The sequence below is a fragment of the Esox lucius genome, chromosome 7, assembly GCF_011004845.1.
Source record: "Esox lucius isolate fEsoLuc1 chromosome 7, fEsoLuc1.pri, whole genome shotgun sequence".
Classification (NCBI taxonomy): domain Eukaryota; kingdom Metazoa; phylum Chordata; class Actinopteri; order Esociformes; family Esocidae; genus Esox; species Esox lucius.
Window position 1 is genome coordinate 44,859,149 of NC_047575.1, and position 27,838 is coordinate 44,886,986.

Sequence of the window (27,838 nt, forward strand, 5' to 3'; positions counted from 1 at the left end):
CCAGGGCAAATTGGAGGAAGGGCAGCTGAGCTTCTCCTGAAGTCAAAACATTTAAAATATGAAATCCCACATCTTCCCAATGCCCTCTATCAGAATTAGTCATCATTTGAGAATTATACTTTTATGGATGTCCAACCACAATATCTCACTTATCAACTGACAGATGTATTACAGCTAAAAAGGAGGTGGTCTACCAGGGCTGATTTCTGTTTGCTACCTATGCTGACGGCTTCATCCGAGGGCTTAGCGCGCGAGGACTGAAATACCAGGGTGGAGAGTTGTAACAGTCCGTCTTATTTTTTCTGTTTTTATTCGATTGCATTTTTATATTTATATTTTTCTTTGAAAAGCACATTGAATTGCTCCTATGTATGAATTGTGCTATAGAAATAAACGTGCTTGCTTTGCTATGCTACCAGCTCACACAGACAGAAGGAAAACACTTAGCATTTACAGGTAAGACTTTTCATTTACATCTTCCAAAGTGTCAACGGATGCTGAATCAATGTTGTTGCTGGCAAATCCTGCTAACATCAATCATTCCTCAGCAGGAGACTGAAGACACAAGCAGATACAATTAAAAAACGAGGAGAGAATGAGTTGAGATACTTTGATGATAGCTAGCAAGAATATTGCCTGTAAAATATAACGTTCAATCTTCTAAACGCAACTGTGGCATGGTGCCCAGACACAAGTAATGATTTGAATAAGAATAAGCTTAGCATCCTAAAAGCCATTGTATTGTTTACCCAATTAGGGAGTGGCTTTGATTGAAAGTGCCTCTCTCTGATATTGAAAGTCCCATTACATGAGAAGGGATTGAACTAATTTAGTCGATAAATGATTCATGATAAGTTAGACGCTGAATTATTTAAATGGTTGCATGCTAAGAATATAATTACATCATATATCGTTATGGCTTGGTTGCTTGGAAGCGTTTGATTGCCACTGAATTCGTTTAACTTTTAGAGTTAAAAAAAAACCTGCTGCATTTACCTGAAGGCTTTCCTGGAAGCCATCAGTCAAAACCTACGGTGATTACTACATTTCGAAACTGCCATCTTAAATTTAGGGAGAAATAGCAATTTGGTTTATCAACAAATTTAATGTGAGAAAATACTGCAATATTCCCATATTATTACTGTAGCCTGATCAAAGTGTGAGACAGGCCTGAGAAGAGTCCCGATCTGGGTATAATTTCAAGCAGATGTGTCTTCTGTCCTCTGTGTCAACAGGAAGCTAATGTTAATGTTTTTTTTTTGTTGCTTTTTTTACACCAATGTGAATATCCCTCCAACACTGTTGCCTGTGCAAAGACTCCTCATTATCCGGCCTAATGAGAAATTAATGAGATGCCAGGCGACACTGACAGACTACGTTACTGGAAGGAGGATATAGGTGGCAGCAGGAGGGGTCTGCCAACCGATGACCCCATTTTTGACTTCCTTGTCTTCTTAGAAACCATCATACTTTGGTAAAATTACAGAATTCCTCAAACATCAGACGTTCATATGCAGCAACAAGTCATCTCGGGCAACCTGTAGTAACATTTTATTATGTTGCTTTACATAGCTGAAAAATGAAACAACAAGACTGGTTTTATGAAAGTAGCTCATTGCAATCTCTGCAGGCACAACGCTGCATTCAATATGAGCCAAATTCACATTTACATTTTAGTCATCAAATATGATTACCAAATAAACCCTTGTTCCGCAACCCCATCGCCTGGTGAATAATATCTGGCATAATGTATTTGAGCATGCTATTGTAAACCTCCAAATAAACGGATAGCTCTTTCATATCTTAACTGACAGGGGAGATGGAGCTGACGAATGCGTCCGATCTCTGAGCCTGTCCCAGAGCGACACTTCAGAAGGTTACCCAACCTGCTTTTATGAATCTGCCAATATGATTAGCAGCAGATGTGTCCAGAGTAGCCTGGTACCAAATCAGCAGGGTCATTTCAAACAGAGGAAACAATTGGACGCATCCCAGAGCCCACAACCAATCAACAACGGACCAGGTGAGTCAGCCAACGGCAGTGTCCAATCTGCTCTCTGTGAAAATCTGACTTCAGTATGGACATGTGAGTTTAAAGTCAAGGAAATCAAACGACTGCTCAGCTGAATGAAAGCGAAGGCGTAACTAGGAAAGTCATACCTCCATATCTCCTGATAGTTTCTAATGGTATGATATGAAGTTAGACCTCATTCGCCACGCAAGGGGTTTCCTGTCAGAGCGCTGGGGAGTGTGTCTTCCAATCTGTCTTTGGATGAGATCCGTCCCGACCGAATTCATGAATAGTGGGACAATGTAATTAGTCATAGGGGCCCTCTAAATTGTCCAGGCTGAAATGTAATATCAGTCCGATGAGGACAGACCACAGACCCGTTAAAATGGTAATTAAAAAGCATACCAGTGTATCAGTCTTACCGGGGTTGCTTTTTTTCTTTTATAGGTTCACGTCTTTTCCAACTTCACACAGAGCTATTCAACTGACGCGGTTTTCTGAATCAGCCCATTTCCTTCAATATGCTAATGGAAACCTCTTGTGACTGGCCCCCATTGGCTCAGTATTTAATTACTTGATAGATTATTAGTGAGGCGAGACCAATAGCCCTGTTTAACTGTTGCATGCTCTGGATGAGGAGGCCACGGCTAATTGTCCAGCTTTAATTACAGATGAGATGATGAGATGCAGTACAATGGCGCCAGGTCCCGACCCACCGGACTCATCACACACCTTCTGTTCTTCAGGAACCAGAAGGAACCTAACGGAAACACAACAGGGAGGCGCCGACCTGAATATGTCTGATAAGAAACTCACATTCTCTGTTCGCAACATTTGCACTATTTAATTCAACCCAGGACTCGGCACTGACTGACTGAGGGCCAAATTCATGTTTATAACCGACCTACCATGGCTTAGAAACACGCTGTGAAGGAGATAAATATGAAGGGAAAAATTAGAAGGAACACATGAATGGTTTGTATCGGCGGGTGGTGTCAGTCATTGATAGGTCTCTGGAGAATACTCTCAAGAGTTAAATTTACGTTTTGCAATGTCTGTGTATGTTATTGGCAGAATCCTGTTTTTTAACCATGTTACGTTTTGACGTTCTGTTCTAAGCGAACAGTTTAGACTAAACCCAAAAAGCTGATAATGGGCCTCTGTATGCCTATGTAGATATTCCATTGAAAATCAGCCGTTTCAGGCTACAGTAGTCATTTACAGAATGAACACTGTCTACACTGTGTTTCGGATCAATTTGATGTAATTCTAATGGACAGAAAATGTGCTTCTCTTTCAGAAATAAGGACATTTCTAAGTGACCCCAAACTTTTGTCCAGCATCTCATTATCTTATTGTTAAATGATCCATGCATTGGCCATCTTAAAACAATTACATATGTTATCTTAGAAGAAATTGCTAATCCAGGTCAGAGATTTAAATCCCATGCCCTGTGCTACTACAGCCTCTCTTTGCAAAGTTCTGGGGATGAAAAGGGACAAATAAACTTCATCCGGGAAGGTGACATTGACTTCATCTCAGAGGTTTGGTAATGGCTTAATTGCATTTTGTGGCTGATTAAAAGAAAGAACAACAATTCCATCGCTAAATAAATCTGCAACAGACGGACCCAAGGCTGTGTTACGTATTACGGGAAAAGAGCTGTAAGACTCTCCGCTAAGAGGGTGAAGCACTTTAACCATGCTGCTCCACAGCAACGATGAGACCAGGATTTCTGACCATGTTGTAACCTACTGGCGTTGTGAGAGTTCGGTCCATGCAATAACAACATAACAGCTATGATAAAATAATCACAGCAGTCCTCAGTAGTCCAAAAGGACATTCTCAGCAGGACTGGAAATCTGGGCTTAAATCTTTTTCGTTTCGTTTTAAAGGGGTTGTCAGGGCATGTGTTGTAGAGGAGAAGACGGAGCACATTAAAGAGAACCCTACACACAAACATCTTTATGTTCCCAGGTTTTGGACCAGAAACTGTGAAGTGTTTTTGAATATGTAACCATAAAATGGATAGCAGCCTCGTATTGTCCATAAACATTATCAAATAAAAAGAGCAGGTCCTTTATTTTGGTGAACTTTCCCTCTAAAAGGAATGCAGAAAACCAGGCCGAAGCTCACAAGAGAATTGGCCATCCATCCCTGATCTATGTTACCCAAATACTACAATTTATCCCACAAACAACAAATATTGAATCTTCAGGTTGGTGAGGCTGATTTGCAAAACCTTTACTGCACTGTTCAGAGACTTGATAGTTAAATAATAATTAATACATATTTTTAATGTTACATATTCCAATGACTTGGCTTATGTTCAAATCTATCCATCACAAATACTTGACAGAATATATTGTTTTTAAGACAGAAGTCATCATGATACATTTGAAATACCAAATTACATCAACATAATTTGTAGGGGAGGAATGTGAAAGAATGGAAATAGCCATTTGGGAATTACAGTAGTGCTTTTGCTGATATTAGAACCCTAATTAGTCTATGTAGGCTATTGGAGTGGTTGGGAATTGTTCAGACAACTTACATCAGCTATTGTAAAACACCAAATAAATTAAACAAAAGACAAGATGACAGCCTAAAATGTGTATTGTCCCTCCTCTGGAATCAGTTACATCTTTGGGTTGATACTGTTTTTCGGCAACATATGTATTTCATAGTTTGACTGTACTTAGACTATTGCAGGTCAGAATATAACATGAACAATATGTGCCTACAGTCATTCTGACTGCTGCCCTTTTGTTCTGAACTCCACACATCATGAGGGGCATTTCTTTACAATTGTGCATGAAACTGCCTAGTACCAAATCCTTGCTAAACTAACCACAAACTTCAAACAGTTGTAGTTAGCAGAGGAGTGGCAGCAAAATGGTGCAGGCTTAAGAGGAAAGGTTGCCGTGATTTTCAACTTTCCCACATAGCTTGGAGTTGTTTGGATGAGAGGGACTTGAATACAATGGTAATATTGGGGGTGGGAGACAGAGGGGCTAGAAAACAGACATTTTAAATAAATACGTAATCAAAATAATAATGTAATAAACAACAAATTTAAAGTCTTGTCAGATCAGTCCAAAGACTGATCTGACAAAAAATGTGTTGTGACTTTTAAGTCTTCAAAGGTACATTATCAAGAATTGTTCATACAAATAGCCAGTAACAGCAATAATAACATTGTATGAATCTGAGATTAAAATGTTCAGAAGATTACAGGATTATATCAAACTCAGGAAAATAATTTGCCATATTTCTCAATATCCTGCTTACTTTTTTTTAAGTCTTAGTAGCAATCTTAGTAGGGCTTCATGGCTTCTGCTTCAATGACACTGGATAGGAATGATTTGGCAGGAGAATTTGGCGTGTTAATTTGGTTGTTGCCCAAGCGCTTCTGCATTGACTGTCAGTATTATACAAAGCCCTGTGATAAAATCAGATCTAACAAACATTCATATTTAGCCTGAGCACTAGAAAGTGTTTTGCCCAAATCAGCTTAACAATGATTACAATAGGCTGTCGTATATTTTATACAACATACTAACATTTTTGAAAGTCATATCCCTTTATGATTGGAACTGTAGGATTACTGAAATATTCTTCATGAAATGTATTTGGTCATGTTAATTACCTCAGAAATGTTTGCCAGAATATTTAATTTCATACAGACATTGTGTCAGACATGGATTCAAAGAGTTGCGTTTACCACAGCCCATCCAGGGACGTATCGCAAGTGTTGGCTAATAACTGCTGGCCTGCTAACAGCCTGTATTATTAGTCGTATTATATCATCAAAGTCACAGCACGTACATACTAAGCCAATACATTACGATAAAGATCAGTAGGTCTGTTGCCGAAAAAACGAATGTATCGGCTTGGCCGCCACAATTATCTTTACACCCCCTTTATACATAAAAGGGGGTGTAAAGATAATTTGGGATGGTCAAATTGCCGGCGTTTTGGCTAGATTTGAATGGTGTATAATTTTCAATGAAAGATTGTCGAAACTTCAGCCTGGCTTCAGTCTTCAAAACAACGTTCAAAACAGTATTGTGCGACTCACAAGTGTAGCCTGGATCTCTGTGGTTACTGTATGTAGAGTTCCCCTTGTGACCAGCTACAGGGTTTTGTGCTGGCCTTTTTTCCCTGGGTACAGAGGGCTGGGGCCGTCGTTGCTGACAGTGTTGAATTATAACCCCCACAGATCAGGCTGCACAAGTCTAGATGATGGAAGTCTCCCTCAGCTAGTTGGCCTATTATCATATTAGCAGGAATTGAATTCAGAGCACCATGCACCCTAACTATTGCTCACTCTGGGCCATATTCCAATGGAAACTATCGTATTGACTTTCCTGTAATTCAATGTATATTTCATAACATGTTACTTTTCTTCTTTCAGTCCAGAAAACAAGAGCGATGCATTGAAGTCAGAAGACCTGCCTCTGCACCCCGTACCTCAGAAGGGATGGTTTGATGGATCCCGCTAACATCAGCCAAAAGAGTGACAAGAAGCCTAGTTTGTAACCTGGAGAACTATTGTCTCTTCAATAGGATGGTAAGACCATTAACAGATGTAGAGAGTCAGAAAAACTCTACCACATAACAATTGAAAATGGTCAGAAATACCTCCTGTTACCACATAATATGTTGGTTCGAAATATTAGGATGTTACATGAATTTGCTTGTGTTCTTAACACAATGGCTTAATGTAATTCAGGCACATATTGGGGCCAACTGGTAATGAACTGACCACTGAAACAGTTCATTGGCAAAGCAGGATCTGTTCTGGTGTTCATTTTATATTGCAGAAGCAGGCTGACTTACAAAAGCACCCAACTCGGATGCCACCTATGGGCCGAACATTCGCCGAATTACACCCATACCAGCAAACATGGAGCTGGACATTTACATTTGAGTAATTTAGTTAACGCCCTTATTCTGAGCGACTTACAGTAGTGAGTGCAAATGTCTAATATAACGTCCTCACAATAAAATGTATTAACAAACACATACACATGATATTAATGATTTCCTTTTTCACTTAATGGAAAGAAAATTGTGCCTTGTTGATAGTAGGTCAAGTCACATTCTGTAAAAAGGAAACGCTCCCCATTAATATAAATAATTTCAAAGATTGTATATGTATATTAAAATATCCTTAGTAGTATGTACACATGAACAGTGCATGCTCAGGAAACTTAACACAGACGTTAGATTACATACAATTGAGACTACAGAATTATGACATTTTTCCCCAGACATGAAAATGGGAGCCTATTATCCAAGCATGTGCTTTTGCTCACATGGGCATCTCACAACTCCGCTTGCCTAAGGGAACAAAATTAATAGCGTTGCTGTAATTATCCACATCTGAAATCCAAATCCTTCATAATTTCCGAGCCGACTACACAGAAACAACTGAATATAATGGAAACTGGATTGATAGAATGTTGGCTGTGCAGACAGAACCTTCTCATGGTCCACTAGGCCAGGTGCGTGATCAATGACTCTAATTACAAAGTTGTTTACCTCACTGTAAATTTGCTCACTACTCTCTGGCCACCGTTGGACTTCAATGAATTATAAAGTAAACCTTCTGCATGGTCTAAATTGGCCCCATGTCTCCTCTTAGAGACGGCTCAGATGCTGTTTTATTTAACATCACCTGTGCGGTCATTAAACTGTCCCAAAAAAGGGGGGGACAGGACCCCTTCATCTAGGGGAAAAAGTATGATTTGTCTCCCCAGTATATCACTAAGCATAACTATATAATTTCAATAATATTAATATGACTTTCTTTACTTCTACCACTCAATACAATAAGACACATTAATAACCATCACCTGCATACATTTTCACTGCATTGAATTACAGGTCATACTACACTAGCCTGCGGTTAGCTGACGTTTGCTAGCAAGCTGCAGAATCATCAACCAGCTGTTTGAATTTGAGTCAATGAAAAAAGCTTGCAATGCAATGTACGCTCACCTAAAGGATTATTAGGAACACCATACTAATACTGTGTTTGACCCCCTTTCGCCTTCAGAACTGCCTTAATTCTACGTGGCATTGATTCAACAAGGTGCTGAAAGCATTCTTTAGAAATGTTGGCCCATATTGATAGGATAGCATCTTGCAATTGACGGAGATTTGTGGGATGCACATCCAGGGCACGAAGCCCTGGATGTTGCTGAAGACAAAACTTAAGGCAGTAGCTGAGGTTTTACTGGAGGCCTAGACTAGGTGTGTCTTGCTGACTCGCTCTAGCAACTGCTTGTGATGGTTTAAGCACCTGCAAGTTCAATCAAGGTGAATTCACAGGTGATTACACTACCGTTCAAAAGTTTGAGATCACTGAAAAATGTCTTTGTTTTTAAAATAAAATATTTTGTCCATTAAAATAACATCAAATTGATCAGAAATACAGTGTAAACATTGTTTTTGTTGTAAATGACTATTGTATCTGGAAACAGCTGATTTTTAATGGAATATGTAAATAGGCATACAAAGGTCCATTATCAGCAACAATCAATGCTGTGTTCCAATGGCATGTTGTGTTTGCTCATCCACGTTAATCATTTTAATAGGCTAATTGATAATAAAAAATCTGTAAACAAACAGGAACCAATCCATAGACAGTTTGCGATCCACAAATACGATACGTTCCACAAACTTACATGCCACTCACAAATACGTCTTCACCGGACGAAAAATAGTTTGCATATTGTGAATTGTGATTGCGGATCGTGTTTCATGTTTACAGATCGTACAGTATTTGTGAATTTTAAACGTGTTTGTTTGAATTACATTTTTGGACTGTTTACAGATCATGATGTATTTGTTTGTAGAATTTGTGCAATTGTAGATTTATATGTAGTAGTAACATCACAGAACTTGAGTCAAAATCACACAAACAAATAGGAACCAATCCACAAATATAATGTGATCCACAATAGTGTATTTACTGTTCAAAGGTGTGAGGGATAATTGCAAATCATTTCTCATATATTCAAATCCTTGCTTTGAGGTGCAAGTAGAAAGGAGTTCATTTATGGGTAGTGAAATGTATTTGTGGATCGTGTTTTGTATTTGCAGATCTTGAGACATTAGTTTGTGGATGTTACATTCATTTGTAAATTGTATATTGTTATTACACATTGTAATATACATCTGTAAATCGTGGTCTGCACATTTGCAATAATTCAGAAGCAATTCTGTCTCCATACATCAATACATAACAGAAACCTGCATGGATAATACTATAGCACTAAAAGAAACCTGTATGGATGATACTATAGCACTAAAAGAAACCTGTATGGATGATACTATAGCACTAAAAGAAACCTGTATGCATGATACTATAGCACAAAAAGAAACCTGTATGGATGATACTATTGCACTAAAAGAAACCTGTATGCATGATACTATAGCACAAAAAGAAACCTGCATGGATGATACTATATCACTAAAAGAAACCTGTATGGATGATACTATATCACTAAAAGAAACCTGCATGGATGATACTATAGCACTAAAAAAACCTGTATGGATGATACTACAGCACTAAAAGAAACCTGTATGGATGATACTACAGTACTAAAAGAAACCTGTATGGATGATACTATTGCACTAAAAGAAACCTGTATGGATGATACTACAGCACTAAAAGAAACCTGTATGGATGATACTACAGCACTAAAAGAAACCTGTATGGATGATACTATTGCACTAAAAGAAACCTGTATGGATGATACTACAGCACTAAAAGAAACCTGCATGGATGATACTATATCACTAAAAGAAACCTGCATGGATGATACTATTGCACTAAAAGAAACCTGTATGGATGATACTACAGCACTAAAAGAAACCTGTATGGATGATACTACAGCACTAAAAGAAACCTGTATGGATGATACTATTGCACTAAAAGAAACCTGTATGGATGATACTACAGCACTAAAAGAAACCTGTATGGATGATACTATTGCACTAAAAGAAACCTGTATGGATGATACTACAGCACTAAAAGAAACCTGCATGGATGATACTATAGCACTAAAAGAAACCTGCATGGATGATACTATAGCACTAAAAGAAACCTGCATGGATGATACTATTGCACTAAAAGAAACCTGTATGGATGATACTATTGCACTAACAGAAATGTGTATTCAAAAGGCCAAATAAATAAAATGAAAAAAGTAAAATATCCCTTTCATCTTCCCAGAGTGGGCAATTAACATGAACCGGCTCGGCTCACATGTAACGGTGACGAGTTATAGCAGCCCTAGAAGCTGCCTGACTGACCACACACGGGTGTTGGATGACACAGCGGGATGCCATGGGAGAGATGGAGACCACATATTTAGTTTTAGCTCAGTGAGTCTCTGCCCTCCATGACAGAACCGGTGCTCTTGGGTTGGGACCAACACTGTGGCTTTGTCAATTTGTCTGCACTCCTGCTGCACAAATACATGCTGATGACTCCGAGGGAACTACACCTCTCTGTGAAACTGTTTTTCTTTGGGAGACAGAATGATGGGTTCCCTTTCTGCAGATCTGCGAGCTGGGCTCATGTGTTTCTGGATATTTGATAACTATGAGGTCAAATTCATGAATGTTTTCACACAACAGGGCAATGGAGAATTAGTTTAAGGAAATTAATATTTGAAACAAGGCAGACAGAGAGTTGGGCGGTGACATGAAAGAAGCTGAATTTCAGTGGTGGAAAGAAAAAAACGTGTTTCTCTCGTGGTCAGTGGCAGGTTATGAAATCAATTTAGAACTCTGGCGTAATAATGCAATGTAAATATGGATCCGGTTGATGTGGGGGTTTTAGGCAAGTGTGACTAACTCGTACCTGAAAACAGGACGGAAAACATTTGCCCTGCTGAATACATCGTCTTCAATCCAGACCCGCAGCCTAACAGTAACAACTCTATACCACAAACGTGTGATGGCCATCTTGAGTAGGAGAGAGATACCATGTTATTGTTGCGTAGTTGATTGTAGGTTTTTGTTAGTATAATTTAGTATAATAGACGGATGTGATTTATCAACGTGAGGAACGACAATTTGTTTATGGTTACGGGTCACATCTAAACAATATTGTTAAATCTTTAAATTAATCATTTGAGTTAATGGGCCTGAAACAAGAAATGAATTAAATATTAGCAAATCACGCTATGCATGATGGCAATGATGAAGAAAAACAGAAACCATCATGTAATTAGTTCATTTCAAGAAAACAATAATGAATGTGATTGTCATGCATTCTGCTTACGTGAGTCAAATAATAGATAATTAAATCAGTTAGCAACCACACTGTCACACATTTCTGCTGTAATTAATCTTACTTGCATGGCTGGCCTGAACTAATAACATCTCATGACCTCTGAGTTGCATGCAGTGAGTGCCGGTCCATTACTACGCTGTGTAAAACACATAGTCATCACATAAAACACAGTAGATCCTATGCAGTAGCTGGATCCCATTTGAGTCACTTAACGGACTCAGGTTTTGCATTGACTCACAGTGGACTACCAGGACTAGAGTTCAGCTCAGTTCTCTTTCAATTCCAGTGAATTCAGAAAGTAGCACAAATTCCAAACTCAAATCTTCATCATTGAAAAGATTTGTAGGGAATTGCAATGTCAGTGTTCTTGCTGTATTTACTGGAATGCATATTGATTCCACCCCTCCCACAGTCCCCTCTGGTCTTAGTTATAAAGATGCCTCATCATTTCACAGCTTGTACAATGTGAGTAAATAGGTACATGAAGCACTTTGCCTTTCGTGGCACATTGAGACCAAAAGAAACAACCCCTGAAGGACGAATTTGACTTCATCTTTATGCATTCTTACCTCGATCAGTCCACTACGTACTTTCATGTTGTTTAAAAAATCATTATTGATGTAACTTTTGCAGATACACATTTTAATGTAGCATTGCACCCAGCAAATGACATTGTTGCAGATATTCATATAAAAAAAAAAGGGGGGGGGGAGAGGAGCTCTCCCGAACTAATGAAGCACCGTCAGACCACAGCCCTGGACACATCGGGACAAAGGCACCCTGAACTCTCTGCCTCTGCTCAATCAACAATATGAGCAGGGATGATTGGCCAGTACCCCAGGAATCCCACACACGTCCATCCAAATATATCGCCGCAATTAAAATCTCCAATTAATTAGCCTTTGGAAGCCCTCATTAAAAGTTTACTCAAATAGCACAGCTTTGATCTGCCTTCTGACCGGCTTCTTTTTTCACACGACAGATAAAACAAAGGCTGAAGTTGGTGTCAGGGCATTGGTTCATTTATTAAGAAGAGTGGGCTGAAGGGATGATTTGACTTGTCCTACTAGGCTAGAGTTAGAGCTGGGAGATTTGGGTGTGAATGTGACGTGTATGGTCTAATGATCCTAAGAGGTATTCCCGTACTGTATGTTTGTTATGTGTGGCACTGAGAAACCTTTTCCTGCTTATATATATCCCCTGCTGCCAACCCAAAACTCGCCCGGCACGAAAGGAATTTCAGTGTTGATAAAGACATTTTATTAATTATCGACCAGAAATGTTGCCACCATTACCAATCTGTACTGTTACACTGTGTTCATTTCTACACATATCTCTTTCATTTCTACACATGTACATGTGACAAAATGGCTGCCGTGTCGGCCTCATTTTATCACAGACTACGTTGTGTTAATGTCTGGACAGTAGATGGGGATATGTGGACAAGGTAACAAAACCTGAAAAGGAGACTTCTTTCAAATTCCCCAAATTGCATAAACTATTCTTTTAACCATTCACATTCACTAAGACAGCCCCATAGAATCACATTGACGTACACCAACCCCAGATTACCGCTGCCCTTAATGTCTACATTGAACGATTGATCAATTACCACATCCACGCTGCCTGCCCGCTGTGTTTTGTGTGTGTGTCAGCAAAATGCCTCGGCGCCTCCTTTTTAGAGGAGCTCCGAGCGATTAGCGAGCTCCCTGGTGAGCCCGCGGAGAACGGCTCCCTTTTGAAGGCCAAGCGCCACATTGCAGCTCTCCGCCGTTCTCCTGGGACAGCGTGGTGCCCTGACCTACGCAGACTCAGGAAATCCAATCTAGTGACAACGGCCTGAGAAATCTCAGCAAATGGCCCAAGTTCACTGAATGCTGACTCTGGACAGAGAGGTGGTGGGCGGAGGTGCCGCGGCTGAGATAGGCTCACCAGAGGAAAGCGGCCGGCAGCAGTACTGTGTGCTAACAAGCAGATTACATACAGTAGCCTCTCTTTTCAACATCGACGGCGAAAATGGCTGCACTCCATGATTCCCATTACTCTGAGTGAGATTCTATTTTCCATGACTTTATAGCACAGTGGTTTCAAAGGGCAGTCTGTTGTGTTCATCTTATTAGCACTCGCGGCTGGCCTCCTCTGTACTTAATGTAGTAAGTGCTCTTGCCAAAGCAGACACTGTCCACGGTCGCGATCACAGTGAATAAATGTGTGGATTTTAGTTTCTTTACGAAGGTACTCTATCATCACTTAACGGTAACCCCGACGAACAGTTGTGAGTTGGCATTAAAGTCCTTGTCGGGTAATGGAGCTGTTGTTTTGACAGCACAGACAAATTCATCTTCGCGAACGCAAATGAAAACCCAAGTATGGACCTCCTGATCCAGATATCAAACAAGCCAATTGAAACTACAGCCTTTATCAGATTGGTCTGCTTGGTGCATATCTTCCCCTTGCAGTTCTGACACACAGGTGGGATTTGAATAACTACTGCCGAAAGGTTCATCTCAATTCACTTCAGGTCTGGTAGACGATTACCGACTCTATGAAATAACTGGCCCTGTGGGTCGACGGCAGTCCACAATAAATATGAGGAGGGAAGCAATTCATGCCAAATCTGATACCAGATAGTGTTTTGTGATTCGATTCTTTGTGTTCATCCAGTGTCCCTCAGCACATATCATGTGTGCTGTGTAAACTCAGTTTGTGGTGTGTCCTCTGAAAAGAAGACAACTTGACAGCCTTCCACTTTGTAACATTCAGATACACACTGTTTATCTGTGAAGTAATTCATGTACAGTCCTTATAATAAGAAAACACTATAGATGCTGCAGTCATAAATATCCTTTTGGAGGGGAATATGAATTGCACATTAGCAATTTCATTACATGCGGTGTGACCTTTGGGATATTTTCCAGCCAAGTAGCCCTGATTCCAAGTAGCTATATAGAATAAGTTCAGTATTTATTGTGGCTAGAAATTCTGTCCTGTAATATATTCTTAATTATCTGTATTACGCGTTGGTCAACATTCATGACTTGAGGAGATATCGGGGACCTTGCCCTTTGCACAATAGTTTCCATGCCTGGACGTTCATGAACAACAAAATACCTCAACGCTAGCAGGATTTAGTCTCATAACACACGGGATACATGGGAACTTGATGTCCTGACAATAAATACTGCATCGCCAGTGGTTACGGGTTAAATGTTAAAGGCTACCAAAGTGCACGCCGTATTGCACAGAGAAAGATTCATGAATATGAGCACCTTTCAAGCAGCTAAGCACAAACAACGGACCGGTTGCAGACTGGCCCTCTGATCTCTTCCGCCGTACTCATTCTGACATCATCAAGAGGCCTGTCAAAACGTTGGCGCTACCCTCCGTCTCCCGGGGCCCCTTGTTGACATTTTGAGCAAATGAAACTGCCTAAGTAGACAAAGTTGGATGTTTGGAAATCAAGCACTTCAAGGCCGAAGTCAGGTCTGACAGGCGCCGGCTTCACTGCACTCCTTTTTTTGCATTTCAAATTGGAGTGGATTTATAGTGCCTAGATTCAGATGTATGATCAACTTTTAGCCGAGACATTTTGTAGATTCGGGAGGGAAACTTGATTTGTGGGAATCCTTGAAATGTTCAGAGTACCTTTCTCAACTTCTTAGACATGTGTGCACTTTCTACTTTCACAGATCATACTTCAGACGAATGAGAAACATTGTGTCAACCAAAGAGCGGCCAAACACAGAATAGTCAGTTCTGAAGTGATAGATCTTGTCTCATCATCTGCATCCTCTAACAACAGGTCTCCAGGTTCCCAGCTGCGTGGGCTCATCCAATTATAGCATCAAGACATGACATGGATTACACCATCTAACAATAAACCCAACACCATAAACCTCTTATACAACAAATAATTAAGGGTGCGCTGTGGTTTTTGCTTTCAGAGTTGAATTATTGATTGTTGTCTTCCATTGCTCTGATTTGCCGGGTTCTTTCGGAAGACCACTGGGGAGGAGTGAGAGGAGAAGTGCTGAGATGGAGCAGAGGTCAATCTGATGAAGGCGGCAGCTGCTGGACCAATACGGACAAAGTGGTGGTTGTACAGCAAATAACAAACAGTCTTTGTTCTGGGTCTTGTTAGTCTCAGAACAACATCACAGCAAATGCACTGTAAGGCCCAGTGATTTCCTTTCGAGAAAATTGTCTGAGCAGTGTCTGAACAGTGTTACTCATACAGAAGTCTCCCCACTGTTACCTGATCCGTGCCTGGTCTTGCATGTGCAAAAACATATTTTCAGGGGCATTTTGAAGGTTTGTTTCATGTGTGCGTAACCTACACTATTTTGTTATCTCTAGTGATAAGCAAAGCCGTGAACGTTCATATATTCAGCAACTTTACATGTGTGTATATACATAATTTAGATTTTTGAGAATGTATAGAGCATATAGATGTAATCAGATGTCGAGAGTTATAAATAGGCTACATTTGGGGGAAAACAACTCCATATAATGACTGGAAATTATTCATGAATGTTCAGATGAACTGGGATAACTTGGAATGTTAAATGAGCAGCGAAGCACACTGTTGGGGAACACACACACCTCTGCCATCTGATGAGAGCTTTCCAGGCACCATTATTCTGTTGCTAATATGAAAGGCTCTGGGTTAAACGTCACAGGGTTATTGCAGCAATAACTGTCCGTGCCGCAGGAGAGATTCCTGTAAAGGCACTGTATTCAGGCTTTTCTGCAGCAGCCCCCCCCCCAGCCCCCCCCACACACACACACACACAAAGGATTGGAAAGGCAATGAACGAGACCAGCGTTTTCATAGAAGAGAGGCAATAATTACTTTTCGTGTTTTTCAGCTACTAAATCCAGAAAGACACCTGCAGCTGCTTCATTTCAGAAAAGTTATCTCAGTGATATTTTCTGAAACACTCGTTAAATTTTTTTAAATCTCCAGTAAGAAAAAAAGGCTTTACAAAGTGAATGCCTGTAAGTTAATTCCTTAATTGACTAATAGAAAGAGCATAAGGCTGGAGTACATTTTATTAATTCTTGCCAAGACAACTCTTAAGCAATTACCTCAGAATCAAAAAGATAAAAAACCAGTTCATTGCACCTCCAGAGACTCTGCATCCTTTATTGAAGGTTCTCTAGCTCTCTCTTTCTTTTGCTCTCTCACTCTTCTCTACCTCTCTCTTTCTTTTGCTCTCTCGTTCTTCTCTAGCTCTCTCTTTCTTTTGCTCTCTAACTCTTCTCTAGCTCTCTCTTTCTTTTGCTCTCTCGCTCTTCTCTAGCTCTCTCTTTCTTTTGCTCTCTCACTCTGGCACATTAAGCTTTGGGAAAATGAAAGCATAATTTACCCTTGTACATAATTTGGGAGATAGAAGCCGTTTTCTCTCTGGTGAATTTGGGGATGATAGAATGGCTTCCCCTTGTGGATAAAATAAAATGCAATGGTTTTACATTATTTTAATTAAAATGATAAGTCGTCACAGCAGTCAGAGGTTCCTGTTATCTCTGTTGGGACTCAGCCGGGCCGGCTAAACACCAAAAGACTGGTTATGTGGTCTTCATTATGCAGTGTTCACGGCACACCGTTCACCGTGATTCCACCAGCGGAACGTCTGAAAGCACCAGTCCCTTCCAAGAAAGGGAACCCCGACTCCTTCGCTGAAACACACACACACAGTGGCCTCCGTTTTCCGGTCGTAACCATATTTGTATTACGGTGTCTTCGCTCCAGGCAAGGCAGACAATGGGGCCAGCACACAGCCAGTGGTGGAGGAGTCACGGGACACAAGACCGGCACCTCTCCAGTCCGTCGGGGTAGCAGGCCTGGCATCGCAGAACACCGATGGACTCGTTGAAGCGGTTGGCCAGCATTGACAGCTTGCTGCCGTGGCACAGGGAACAGGGGGCGCATCCTGAACCCCCACAATGCTGGCAGCCGGATGCCGCGCCCTGCTGACAAGCGGTGATATTGCTGTCACCAGTATCACCAGGGAACACTGACACCACACTCGTTTCTGGCGATTCCAACCAACATGGCACATTTACAAGTGAAAAAATAGCGACAGAGAGAGAGAGAGAACAGAAGAAGAAAAGAACATTCTATGAGGAGGCGGAAGACATTTGAAACCCAGTGAGAGAAAGAGGCTGGGTTGTTGAGTTTTTACAGAAAGATAGAAAAAGAGAGAGAGAGGTGGGGTGGTGAGGGGGGGGGGTGACCATGGGAAATTACCGAGAGCATCTTAGCTCGTAAGTGGCAGCAGCTGCCGCAGGAGTAGAAAAACCAAGTAGTCATCAGTATCTGTGCACAGTCGGCAGTCAGAGAGAGACAATGTGATTAGTCAGAGAGAAACACAGAGAGAGAGAGAGAGAAGGATAGACAGTAAGACACTGTGATTAGTGGGAGAGAAACAGATCGAGAGAGAGAGAGAAGGATAGACAGAAAGACACTGTGATTAGTGGGAGAGACAGACATATGATAGCATCACTGTAGGAGGTCGAGTCAGTCACAATTACCTTGTCCTGTGGATCGGTGTTCTGCTCCATACCATGAGGACAGACGGCTTTGGGCCTCCTCTTGGCCCCCCTGTCACGTCCCTGTGAAGTCTTGTCTGCTCCCCCTGGGGGTTGAGGACGCCTGCCGGCATCGCCTTCCCTCCGGGGGGCTCGAATGATCCGCAGATTACTGGTGTAGATGATAATCTTCCCAAAGTCCAATACTGAAGACTAGAGGACAACAAAAAGGATGATGGTGGATATGACAGCGTACAGGTGTGGATTAAGACAGACTGAAGTATACATTACAGGTTTAGTGCTTAAGGCCAGTGTGATAAAGTAATAATAGCCTGTTTTCTGTGTTTTACTGCCTATTTTTGAGTGTCTGAATTTTGCTGTACAGCAAACACAACGTGACAACTCTGAAGGCCTTTATAAATGTTGGCTACTATCAAAAACGGTTTATGGGCCTGTGTAATACTTGCCTTGTGATTTATTCAGCGGTCTTTCCATGAAAGGTGATTTTGAAAAATATGACACAGTGATAAAAGTAGACAGTGGAGTAATTTCTCCTGACTGCCTCCAGTAAATGAAATACTGAAGATGTGACTGTTATCTGATGAGCTGATACTTTATGGCTGTACGGCTACAATATTGTACACCCATTGAGGTTGGCAAAATGACAGCATAAAACCAAAATATTATGTTGCCCTTGCCTTCTTCACATTTCAATAGGCTGTAGCCCGACAGCTCTACTTGAATAAAACATTGCAAGTTATAAAACATCATATGATTACAACATTCTGCCAGTTATTAATGGATGGTGTTTCTGTATTTTACACCAGGAAGTATCATATAGTAAATATGGGCTGAAGAAGTGTTCACTAATAATGACAAACATATATTTTTTATTGTTTTCCTCTATTAAAGTTTTGGGATGGCCAAATATTAATAAAAAACAATGTAAAAAGTCATCCTCTGTTTAACGAAGAGAAAGTCTTACTCGTGTTTGGTCTGGTCCACTCACCTCTGGGGCATTTCAAAACTCATTGACAAACCACTCACCAGGAGAGAATGAATCTAAGATCTAATCTAAGATCACGAACCATGCAATCCCAGGTAATGAAAGGTAACAGCAACGAAGGGCAATCCAGAGGTTGGGTATTAAAATAAAACGGAATATTCCCCCCACAGCGTAACATTTCAACCAAGACACTGCTACCCACGTTGGGATCTCCGTCTGGTGCTTCGCTCTGGGCAGGGGCTCCGTAGTTAGCCCCGCCTCTGTAGACATTGATCCTCTGTGCCATCAGCCCCATAGGAGGGAACGAGCCCTGGTCCTGCACTTCCTGGAAGCCACACAGCTGTCCCATCTCCAGGTGTCTGGGCGTCTTGTGGCTGTGGAAGCTGTGGGGGTACTTCTCCTCTGGGCTGTCCACCTCCTGGCCGTCCTCGTACACATGTTTCAGCACCCTCCCGCTAACCGACGAGGCCAGCTTGAACCTCACCTTCCTGGGTTTGCCGTCGTACCGTTTGTCCAGGGTCCTCTGGAGCTCCTCCATGGTCGTGCTGCCGGGGAGATGTGACCGCCGCTAGCAGCCTGAGACCTTGCAACGACTCGGACACGGAGCTTGGTCAGATATCGAGGGCTCCGCGGACAGCTGCCTCTACCTCTACCTGCAATCTGTCTCCAGCTAAATTATTTAGTGTCAGATTGTATTCACTAAAGGCTAACGGGAAAACTGAGACCGTAGCATCAAATAATCATGTTGGCAGGAGTAGTGGAGCGTTGTGAAAACAAGGATTCTGGGCAGGGGGAATCTTGAAATGTACACATAGAAATAGAGGAGAATTGCTTTCGCGGTGCAGTCCAGAACTATGCCACTGGCAGACAATTCATTTTGACCACATATATTTTATCCATTGGCACGTTACAGTGGCTCTTAAAATAATTCACCCCCCTTGGACTTTTAGAAATTCTATTGTGCTATAACATGAACTCAAATGTTTTCCAAGGCACTGAAATCCCTGGAGAACAGTAAGGTTCATTAGTAAGAAATGGAGAGATTAAGGTAGAACTGTGACTCCACACATTGGAAAAGGGCCATAATCAGGGAGGCCACCAAGAGGCCTATGGTGACCCTAAAGGAGTTGAGCTGGGAGACAGTGTGCATATTGCAACAACAGCCCAGGTGCTCCACAAAATTGGCATTTGTGGGATCGCCAAAAATGAAACAGGGCACACCAAATCTCTGCTATCGTTTGCCAGAGGGCATGTGCGTGACTCTCAGGCAAAGTAGAAGACAATTCTATGGTTGGATGGCACCAAAATAGAGACTAACACTAACATGCCACCATCACCATCAATGGTGGCAGCATCATGCTATGGGGATTCTTCTCTGCATCAGGGCCTGGAAAGCCTGTGAAGATAGAGGACTAAATGGATGCAGTGAGCACAGACATCCAGACACAAATCTGGAATAAACCTGTTACTTGGGAGAAGATTCATCTTACAGCAGGAGAATGACCCTAAACATACAGCCAAAGCCACATTGTAGTGGCTTAAAATCTAAAAGGTCAGTGTAATGCTGTTACCCAATCAAAGCCCAGATCTCAATCTAACTGACAATATTTGGGAAGAGTTGAAAATGACTGTTCACCCAACTTGACAGAGCTTGTGAAATTTTGTAGTGAAGAATGGATATAACATTTTGTGTCCAGATGTGAAGAGACTTATCCAAAAGTCAAACATATTGGCCCATATACATTAAATCAATTTCAGTGTGTGGGATTAACTTCCTATTTCACCCAATTACCATTGGAAGAAATTTGCATCAAAACTGAATAAAAAATTATGCATCTTGATCAAGTCTTGACTAATATTTGACGTTGAATTGATATCAAGGTGCCCGCTGGGTAATGACTCTAATTAATAATACATTTTGCTCTAACAAAGATTGCTGGTGAATACTTCTGCAATTAATTATTTTTCTGTACTGTATTTGAAATTATTTTAGAACAAGAGATTTTTGTGTTGATCAGTGGCTGAAAACTAAATTTTGATGTTATGTTATGTTTTAACACAAATGTGGAGTAGTCTACTGGGAGTGAATGCTTCTGAGAACTAATACATGTTCATGTTTCATACACTATCATGCTCACAAAGTGTATAATTATCTTGGTTTAGAAATCACATAAGTAACTTTTAATGTTGGGGCTTAATGCCTGTGGAGAGCCATTTTAGATAAGCCCACTAATCTAACAAATGGATTCCATTAATGTCCATACTTGTCTGAATCAATCTGGCAATTATCTCTTCAGATTACTTATTAAATTGTGAGTCAGTGCTAGGCTCAATCCACCTTTTGTCTCCATTAACCCAGTCCAAGTTGCTCTCTACAGACCTGTGTTCATTCTTGCGAAAACTATTTTGGAGGCTCTCAGTGAAGGAATCAGAAATCCTATTAGTTTGGCTGAAACGGTTGTCACTGTCTCCATGTAACTCATGTATTCAAAGTAATAATGTTTTAGCCCTTTGCGGATATATAAAAATAAATCATATAAGAAAACTATATAACAATAAATAATCGTTTTCAAGTAGGCCTTGTGCTTATAGACTTGCCATCGTTACTGACAGCCCTTTCAGTGTCATTAATGAACAGTTCGTCTTTGTAAGCTGACTTCAATAGCTTCCCTGAGACTAGCCCCAGAATAGATACTTTCTGAATGGCAGCCAATATACTGTGGTCAATGATTTTTCTTTTTTTAATATCATCCATAATGTATTGCAGGTGATTTGTTCCAGACTGGCCTTTGGGGGTCTATTCCTGTACAGCACACTTTTTGACTTTGCCTTCACATTCAATCCTCTTATGACAAGGAAAAAAGCTATATATTAGGTTTAAATATTGAAACCGAAATGATTGCCAAACTGAACACATGATAATTTTTTGGACTGAGACTGAGCAACTGAAAGAAAACAAAATAAAAGCAGACATTCAGGAGTTTCAGAGAGTATTCAGTAGTTTTGGTTGTGATAAAGGACTATGTTGAACAGAACCAAAGCACACACCAGGTATGTAAACCATTAGGCTGGTCTTATACAGACGTTACTATTGTAATTATAGTGTTTTCATCAAATGAAAGAAACAGGGGTTAGTCATATCAACATTTTCTCCATTAATAAGCATTGATCATCCGACTCACGTAACTCATTCAAAACCCCCAGGATGCAGTGAGTCAGTAAACAAAAAAATAAGGTGTGGGACCAACTAAGTTTGTATAATTCAGTAAGATAAATTGGCCATTTTCTAACTCAACCGCATAAAGTGTAACAGGGTGAAAAACGGTTTAAGGACTATTGTTGTCTTTCTGTGAGGGGTCTATCTGGCCTACAGAATAAAGTGCCAGAACCACTGCTATACAGAGCAAAGTGCCAACCCTGATGGCATGGGCATCGAGGATACCCAGAGGCTCCCATCTGAAACAGAGTCAACTGCAGGTAGTAGATAAACATATACAGTGGGGAGAACTAGTATTTGATACATTGCCGATACTGCAGGTTTTCCTACTTACAAAGCATGTACAGGTCTGTCATTTTTATCATAGGTACACTTCAACTGTAAGAGACGGAATCTAAAACCGAAATCCAGAAAATCACATTATTTTTAAATAATTAATTAGCATTTTATTGCATGACATAAGTATTTGATCACCTACCAAACAGTAAGAATTCCGTCTCTCACAGACCTGTTAGTTTTTCTTTAAGAAGCCCTCCTGTTCTCCACTCATTATCTGTATTAACTGCACCTGTTTGAACTCGTTACCTGTATAAAAGACACCTGTCCACACATTCAATCAAACAGACTCCAACCTCTCCACAATGGCCAAGACCAGAGAGCTGTGTAAGAACATCAGGGATAAAATTGTAGACCTGCACAAGGCTGGGATGGGCTACAGGACAATAGGCATCAGCTTGGTGAGTAGGCAACAACTGTTGGCGCAATTATTAGAAAATGGAAAAAGTTCAAGGTGACGATCAATCTCCCTCGGTCTGGGGCTCCATGCAAGATCTCACATCGTGGGGCATCAATGATTATGCACTGTATTGAGGGGAGGATGGATGGGGCCATGTATCGCGAGATCTTGGCCAACAACCTCCTTCCCTCAGTAAGAGAAATGAAGATGGGTCGTGGCTGGGTCTTCCAGCATGACAACGACTTGAAACACAGCCAGGGCAACTAAGGAGTGGCTCCGTAAGAAGCATCTCAAGGTCCTGGAGTGGCCCAGCCAGTCTCCAGACCTGAACCCAATAGAAAATCTTTGGAGGGAGCTGAAAGTCCGTATTGCCCAGCGACAGCCCAGAAACCTGAAGGATCTGGAGAAGGTCAATATGGAGGAGTGGGCCAAAATCCCTGCTGCAGTGTGTGCAAACCTGGTCAAGAACTACAGGAAACGTATGATCTCTGTAATTGTAAACAAAGGTTTTTGTACCCAATATTAGGTTCTGCTTTTCTGATGTATCAAATACTTATGTTGTGCAATAGAATGCAAATTAATTACTTAAAAATCATACAATGTGATTTTCTGGATTTTTGTTTTAGATTCCGTCACTCGCAGTTGAAGAGTACCTATGATAAAAATTACAGACTTCTACCTGCTTTGTAAGTGGGAAACACTGCCGATTCTCCCCACTGTAGGCAGAGGACTACTGGGTCAAAACGCGGGTGTTTCATGTGTACCTGGACAAAGTGTGTGTACAGTGAGCTGCAGATGCGGTTATCAAAGGATAACATAGTCATTCTTATGTATCATATTGTTTACAGGCACAGCAGAGCAACAGTTAACTGTGAACGCTGAACATGACCGCATGGGTGCATCAGCTTAACCATTGCAAATAGGGGTCATCTTGCAACATTTATTGCATAATTTTCCCCTTTAATTTTTTTATATTCATAGTCCTCTATCAACGTTCCTGACCCAAATGGGAAAACAGAAAACAACTTCTATAGCCACTGAGGAGGATAACATTTGCAGTATGGATTCGTACCTTATTCCCAGTAATTACTTTGTCTTTCACATTTTAATTGCCCTGGTGATAGCCCAGTGGTAGCACTCAGTATGTTGTAATGGATGTGCATTAAACTACCACACATTTCCATTATTCATCAAGTCACTCTCATAGTGCAACAAAAAAGAAGTGAGCTGAGGCACTTCTCCATCCGTGTTAAACCCATTTCCTATTTTCAGTTCTTTCCGTACCATATACAGTTTTGTCTGGATATATTTGGACCCTGACACAATTTTCTTAATTTTGGCTCTGTACGCCACCACAATGGATTTGAAATGAAAGAAACAAGATGCATTTAAGTGCAATCTTCAAGGGGTTGAACAAAAATATCATATGAAACATTTAGGAATTGCAACCATTTTCATACACAGTCCCCTTATTTCAGGAGCTCAAATGTAATTGGACAGATTAACACAATCATATACAGTGGGGAGAACAGGGATTTGATACACTGCCGATTTTGCAGGTTTTCCTGCTTACAAAGCATGTAGAGGTCTGTCATTTTTATCATAGGTACACTTCAACTGTGAGAGATGGAATAAAAAAAAAATTCCCAGCTCTCTTCCAGTCATTGACCAGGTCCTGCCGTGTAGTTCTGGGCTGATCCCTCACCTTCCTCATGATCATTGATGCCCCACGAGGTGAGATCTTGCATGGAGCCCCAAACCGAGGGAGATTGACCGTCATCTTGAACTTCTTCCATTTTCTAATCATTGTGCCAACTGTTGTTTCCTTCTCACCAAGCTGCTTGCCTATTGTCCTGTAGCCCATCCCAGCCTTGTGCAGGTCTACAATTTTGTGATTTTCTGGATTTTTGTTTTGAAGCGTACCTAGATAAAAAATTACAGATCTCTGCATGCTTTTCAAGTGGGAAAATCTGCAAAATCGGCAGTGTATCAAATACTTGTTCTTCCCACTGTATAAAATGTGCATTTTAAATTTTTTGTCGAGCAGGCAATGACTGCTTGAATTCTGATATGCCAAACATTGGGTTTCCTCCTTTGTGATGTTTGTTCATGGGTCTTTCTGCCTTAAGTTTTGTCTTCAGCAAGTGAAATGAATGCTCAGTTGGTTTGAGATCAGGTGATTGACTCGGGCATTGCAGAATATTCCACTTCTTTGCCTTAAAAAACATGGATGCTTTCGTAGTATGTTTTGGGTCATTGTCCATCTGTAAAGTGAAGCGCCGACCAATCAGTTTCCCTGAATTTGTCAATCTGAGCAGACAATATATCCCTATACACTTCAGAATTAATCGGGCTGCTTCTGTCTTCTGTCTCATCATCAATAAACACTAGTGACCCAGTGCCATTGGAAGTATGTCCATGCCATCACACTGCCTCCAGCGTGTTTTACAGATGATGTGGTATGCTTCAGATCATGAGCCGTTCCAAGCCTTCCCCATACTTTTTTCTTCCCATCATTCTTGTACAGTTGATCTTCGTTTCATCTGTCCAAATAATGCTCTTCCAGAACTGGGCTGGCTTTTTTAGCTGTTTTTTAGCAAAATCTTTTCTATTCTTGAGGCTTATGAATGGTTTGCACTTTGTGGAGTACCCTCTGTATTTGCTCTTGTGAAGTTTTCTCTTTATGGTAGACTTTGATAATGACATGCCTACCTCATGGAGAGTTCCTCACTTGACTGGATATTGTGAAAGGGTTTTTCTTTACCAAACTGTTGATTTGGCCATTCCTTATGGTCCTGCTATCTCTCTGATGGATTTCTTTTTTGCAGCCTAAGGATGGCCTTTTTTCATTGAGAGTTCCTTTGACCACATGTTGTCGGTTCACAGCAACAGCTTCCAAATGCAAATGCCACATCTGGAATCAACTCCAGGCCTTTTTACTGCTTCATTGATGAAGAAATAACAAAGGAATAGCCCACAACTTTCCATTAAACAGCTTTTGATTAAATTGTCCTATTATTATTGGTCCCTTGAAAAAGAGGGGGTAACATATTAAAGAGCTGTATTTCCTAAACCCTTCCTCCAATTTGGATATGAATACCCTCAAATTAAAGCTAAAAGACCTTAAGCCCATATTCATTATTTAACTGTAACTTGAATATATTTTGGTTAATAGCCAAATAACAAAACGTGTCAGTGTCCAATTATTTCCAGACCTAACTGTATTTTTCTTATTGTTGCCTTATCACAGTCCTTGAATGTACATCTGAAAAAACAATTTGTCATTTACATTTATTTAACCAACAAATAAATGGAGAAACTCTGTAGAAGGCTAGGCTGGCTGAGATGCCATTCTTGTCCTTGACACATCTAACCACAACATCCTCTGGTGACTTCCTACATGCTGTGAGACGATGGAAAGAACACATCAGGACATCTAAGAACACAAGAACAGTGAGGAACTAAACCTGTACTGGCCAGGTGAGGCATCCATGAAGAAGGGAAGTAGACCATGACCATGACATGACAAATGTCTTTCAGAATCTTAGAAATCTATGTTTTTTAAAATGTAAGCTGTACAACTAGCTGGAGCCATGAAAGGGATCAAACTAAAAAATCCTTCAAAGTCGAAGAAAGGAACCAGTGCGGGCTGTCTCTGTCTGTGGAGGTTGAGTTAGGTCAAATCACTCAAACCAATCAGTCTAATTTTTTTAACAAAGCCCTTTTAACGTCAGCAGTTGTCACAAAGTGCTTTTACAGACACCCAGCCTGAAACCCCAAAGGGCAAGCCACAGTTAATGCGCAGTGGCTAGCAAAAACTCCCTCGAAGGGTCCAAATTTAGGAAGAAACCTAGGGAGGAACCAGACTGAGGGGTGGCCTGTCCTCTTCTGGCTGTGCTGGGTGAAGATTATAAGAGCACATAACCTTATGGGCCAAGTCAATGTTTTTCCGATTATTGTGCTTTGTAAATCAATGATTTTTAATCTACTGCATAACTGCCTTGGAGACCCACACTGAGTGTGTCTAAGGTACTTCTTATGCAATACTGTAAATTACCTATTATTGCCATGCCTGTTAGATTCAGTAGTACAGGGGACAGACGCTCCATCATTAATCATACTTACAGATCACTGATAAACGCTGACAGTTTAAAATGGAATCCTTGAGTTGTTCAGGCATTCCTAAGAAGCGCCTGTCTTTTGAGTGATGCCATCCTGTGGCTCAGAATGAACCTTCAAATGACACTTAGCAGGACAGGACGAGTCACAGGGGCGTGCGTGCGTGTATACAGCGTACGTGTGCACGTGACAGGGCATGCACGTCAGGTCCAGACCGCTGCTGACCTCGCAGATGTTTCTCTCCAGGCCCACGCTCGGACCAGATGGTGTCACTGCCTGCCAGCTCTGTTACAGGAGATGGAGTCACACATGGAGCTCGTTGGGCTTTGTCAATGTTATCGACACCTCTGGTGGGTGAAAACTCTGAGGAACAGCAGCGATGCAGGCCGGGATGTGGGTAAGCCATTCACGGCCTGCCTTCACCTCACTCATCATACTAAATCATTTAGCAGTCCATCTCCTCCCGGGTTATCCCCTCCCTGGTTGGGCCCCACACCACAGCAGTCAGGCCGGCATCCTGTGGAAAGGCCAACCACCGGAGAGGCTGAAAGTGTCGCTATTTGTGGTTTGCAGACTGATGGATGACATTTCAACATCACTACAAATGACCCACAACAACCCCAGTGGATTGGGTAAGAGAGGCTGAGATGTTTGCTTCTGGATCGATAGCGGTGCATGTGAAAACCAGAGGGGTATTGGGTTGAGTAAGTTTGGTCGTCACCAAAACACTGGGGAAAAGGGATCCATTTGCCAAGGCAATGCTACTGCTGGTACCGTCTCCTAGTTGGTTCAGAATGAGTGGACTTGAGCTAAGTGTCGTCTTTACACATCCTAAATCAATCCCTGACTCATGCAGTCACAGAGTCATCCCTCATTTTGGCCTTGCAGCAAAGCCATTCACT

The 27,838-nt window shown here is 41.2% G+C and overlaps 1 protein-coding gene and 1 long non-coding RNA gene across 2 annotated transcripts; one reads left to right on the forward strand and one right to left on the reverse strand.

The window, feature by feature from the left end:
• The first annotated feature begins 257 nt into the window (after positions 1-257).
• On the forward strand, positions 258-4,339 carry LOC109615933. The gene is made up of 4 exons (XR_002196931.2): positions 258-456; positions 1,317-1,474; positions 1,815-2,023; positions 2,683-4,339. It is a non-coding gene; the product is annotated as an uncharacterized LOC109615933 (long non-coding RNA).
• A 12,454-nt stretch (positions 4,340-16,793) lies between these two features.
• Positions 16,794-19,479, reverse strand: LOC105011314 (glutaredoxin domain-containing cysteine-rich protein 2). The gene is made up of 3 exons (XM_034293021.1): positions 19,067-19,479; positions 17,862-18,071; positions 16,794-17,300 (listed from the first exon to the last, which is right to left on the reverse strand). Exons 1-3 carry the CDS (start codon positions 19,400-19,402, stop codon positions 17,124-17,126), a joined length of 723 nt encoding a protein of 240 aa, XP_034148912.1. The 5' UTR covers positions 19,403-19,479; the 3' UTR covers positions 16,794-17,123.
• Between the last annotated feature and the right edge of the window lie 8,359 nt (positions 19,480-27,838).

Bases quoted from the DNA above. Each gene is read 5' to 3' on its own strand.
- LOC105011314 (XM_034293021.1), bottom strand. From the start codon at position 19,402: ATGGAGGAGCTCCAGAGGACCCTGGACAAACGGTACGACGGCAAACCC. The intron at 18,072-19,066 runs GTGGGTAGCAGT...GTTGTCCTCTAG, and splicing joins CACCAGACGGAGATCCCAAC to TCTTCAGTATTGGACTTTGG. The intron at 17,301-17,861 runs GTAATTGTGACT...ACCGCTTGTCAG, and splicing joins ACACCGATCCACAGGACAAG to CAGGGCGCGGCATCCGGCTG.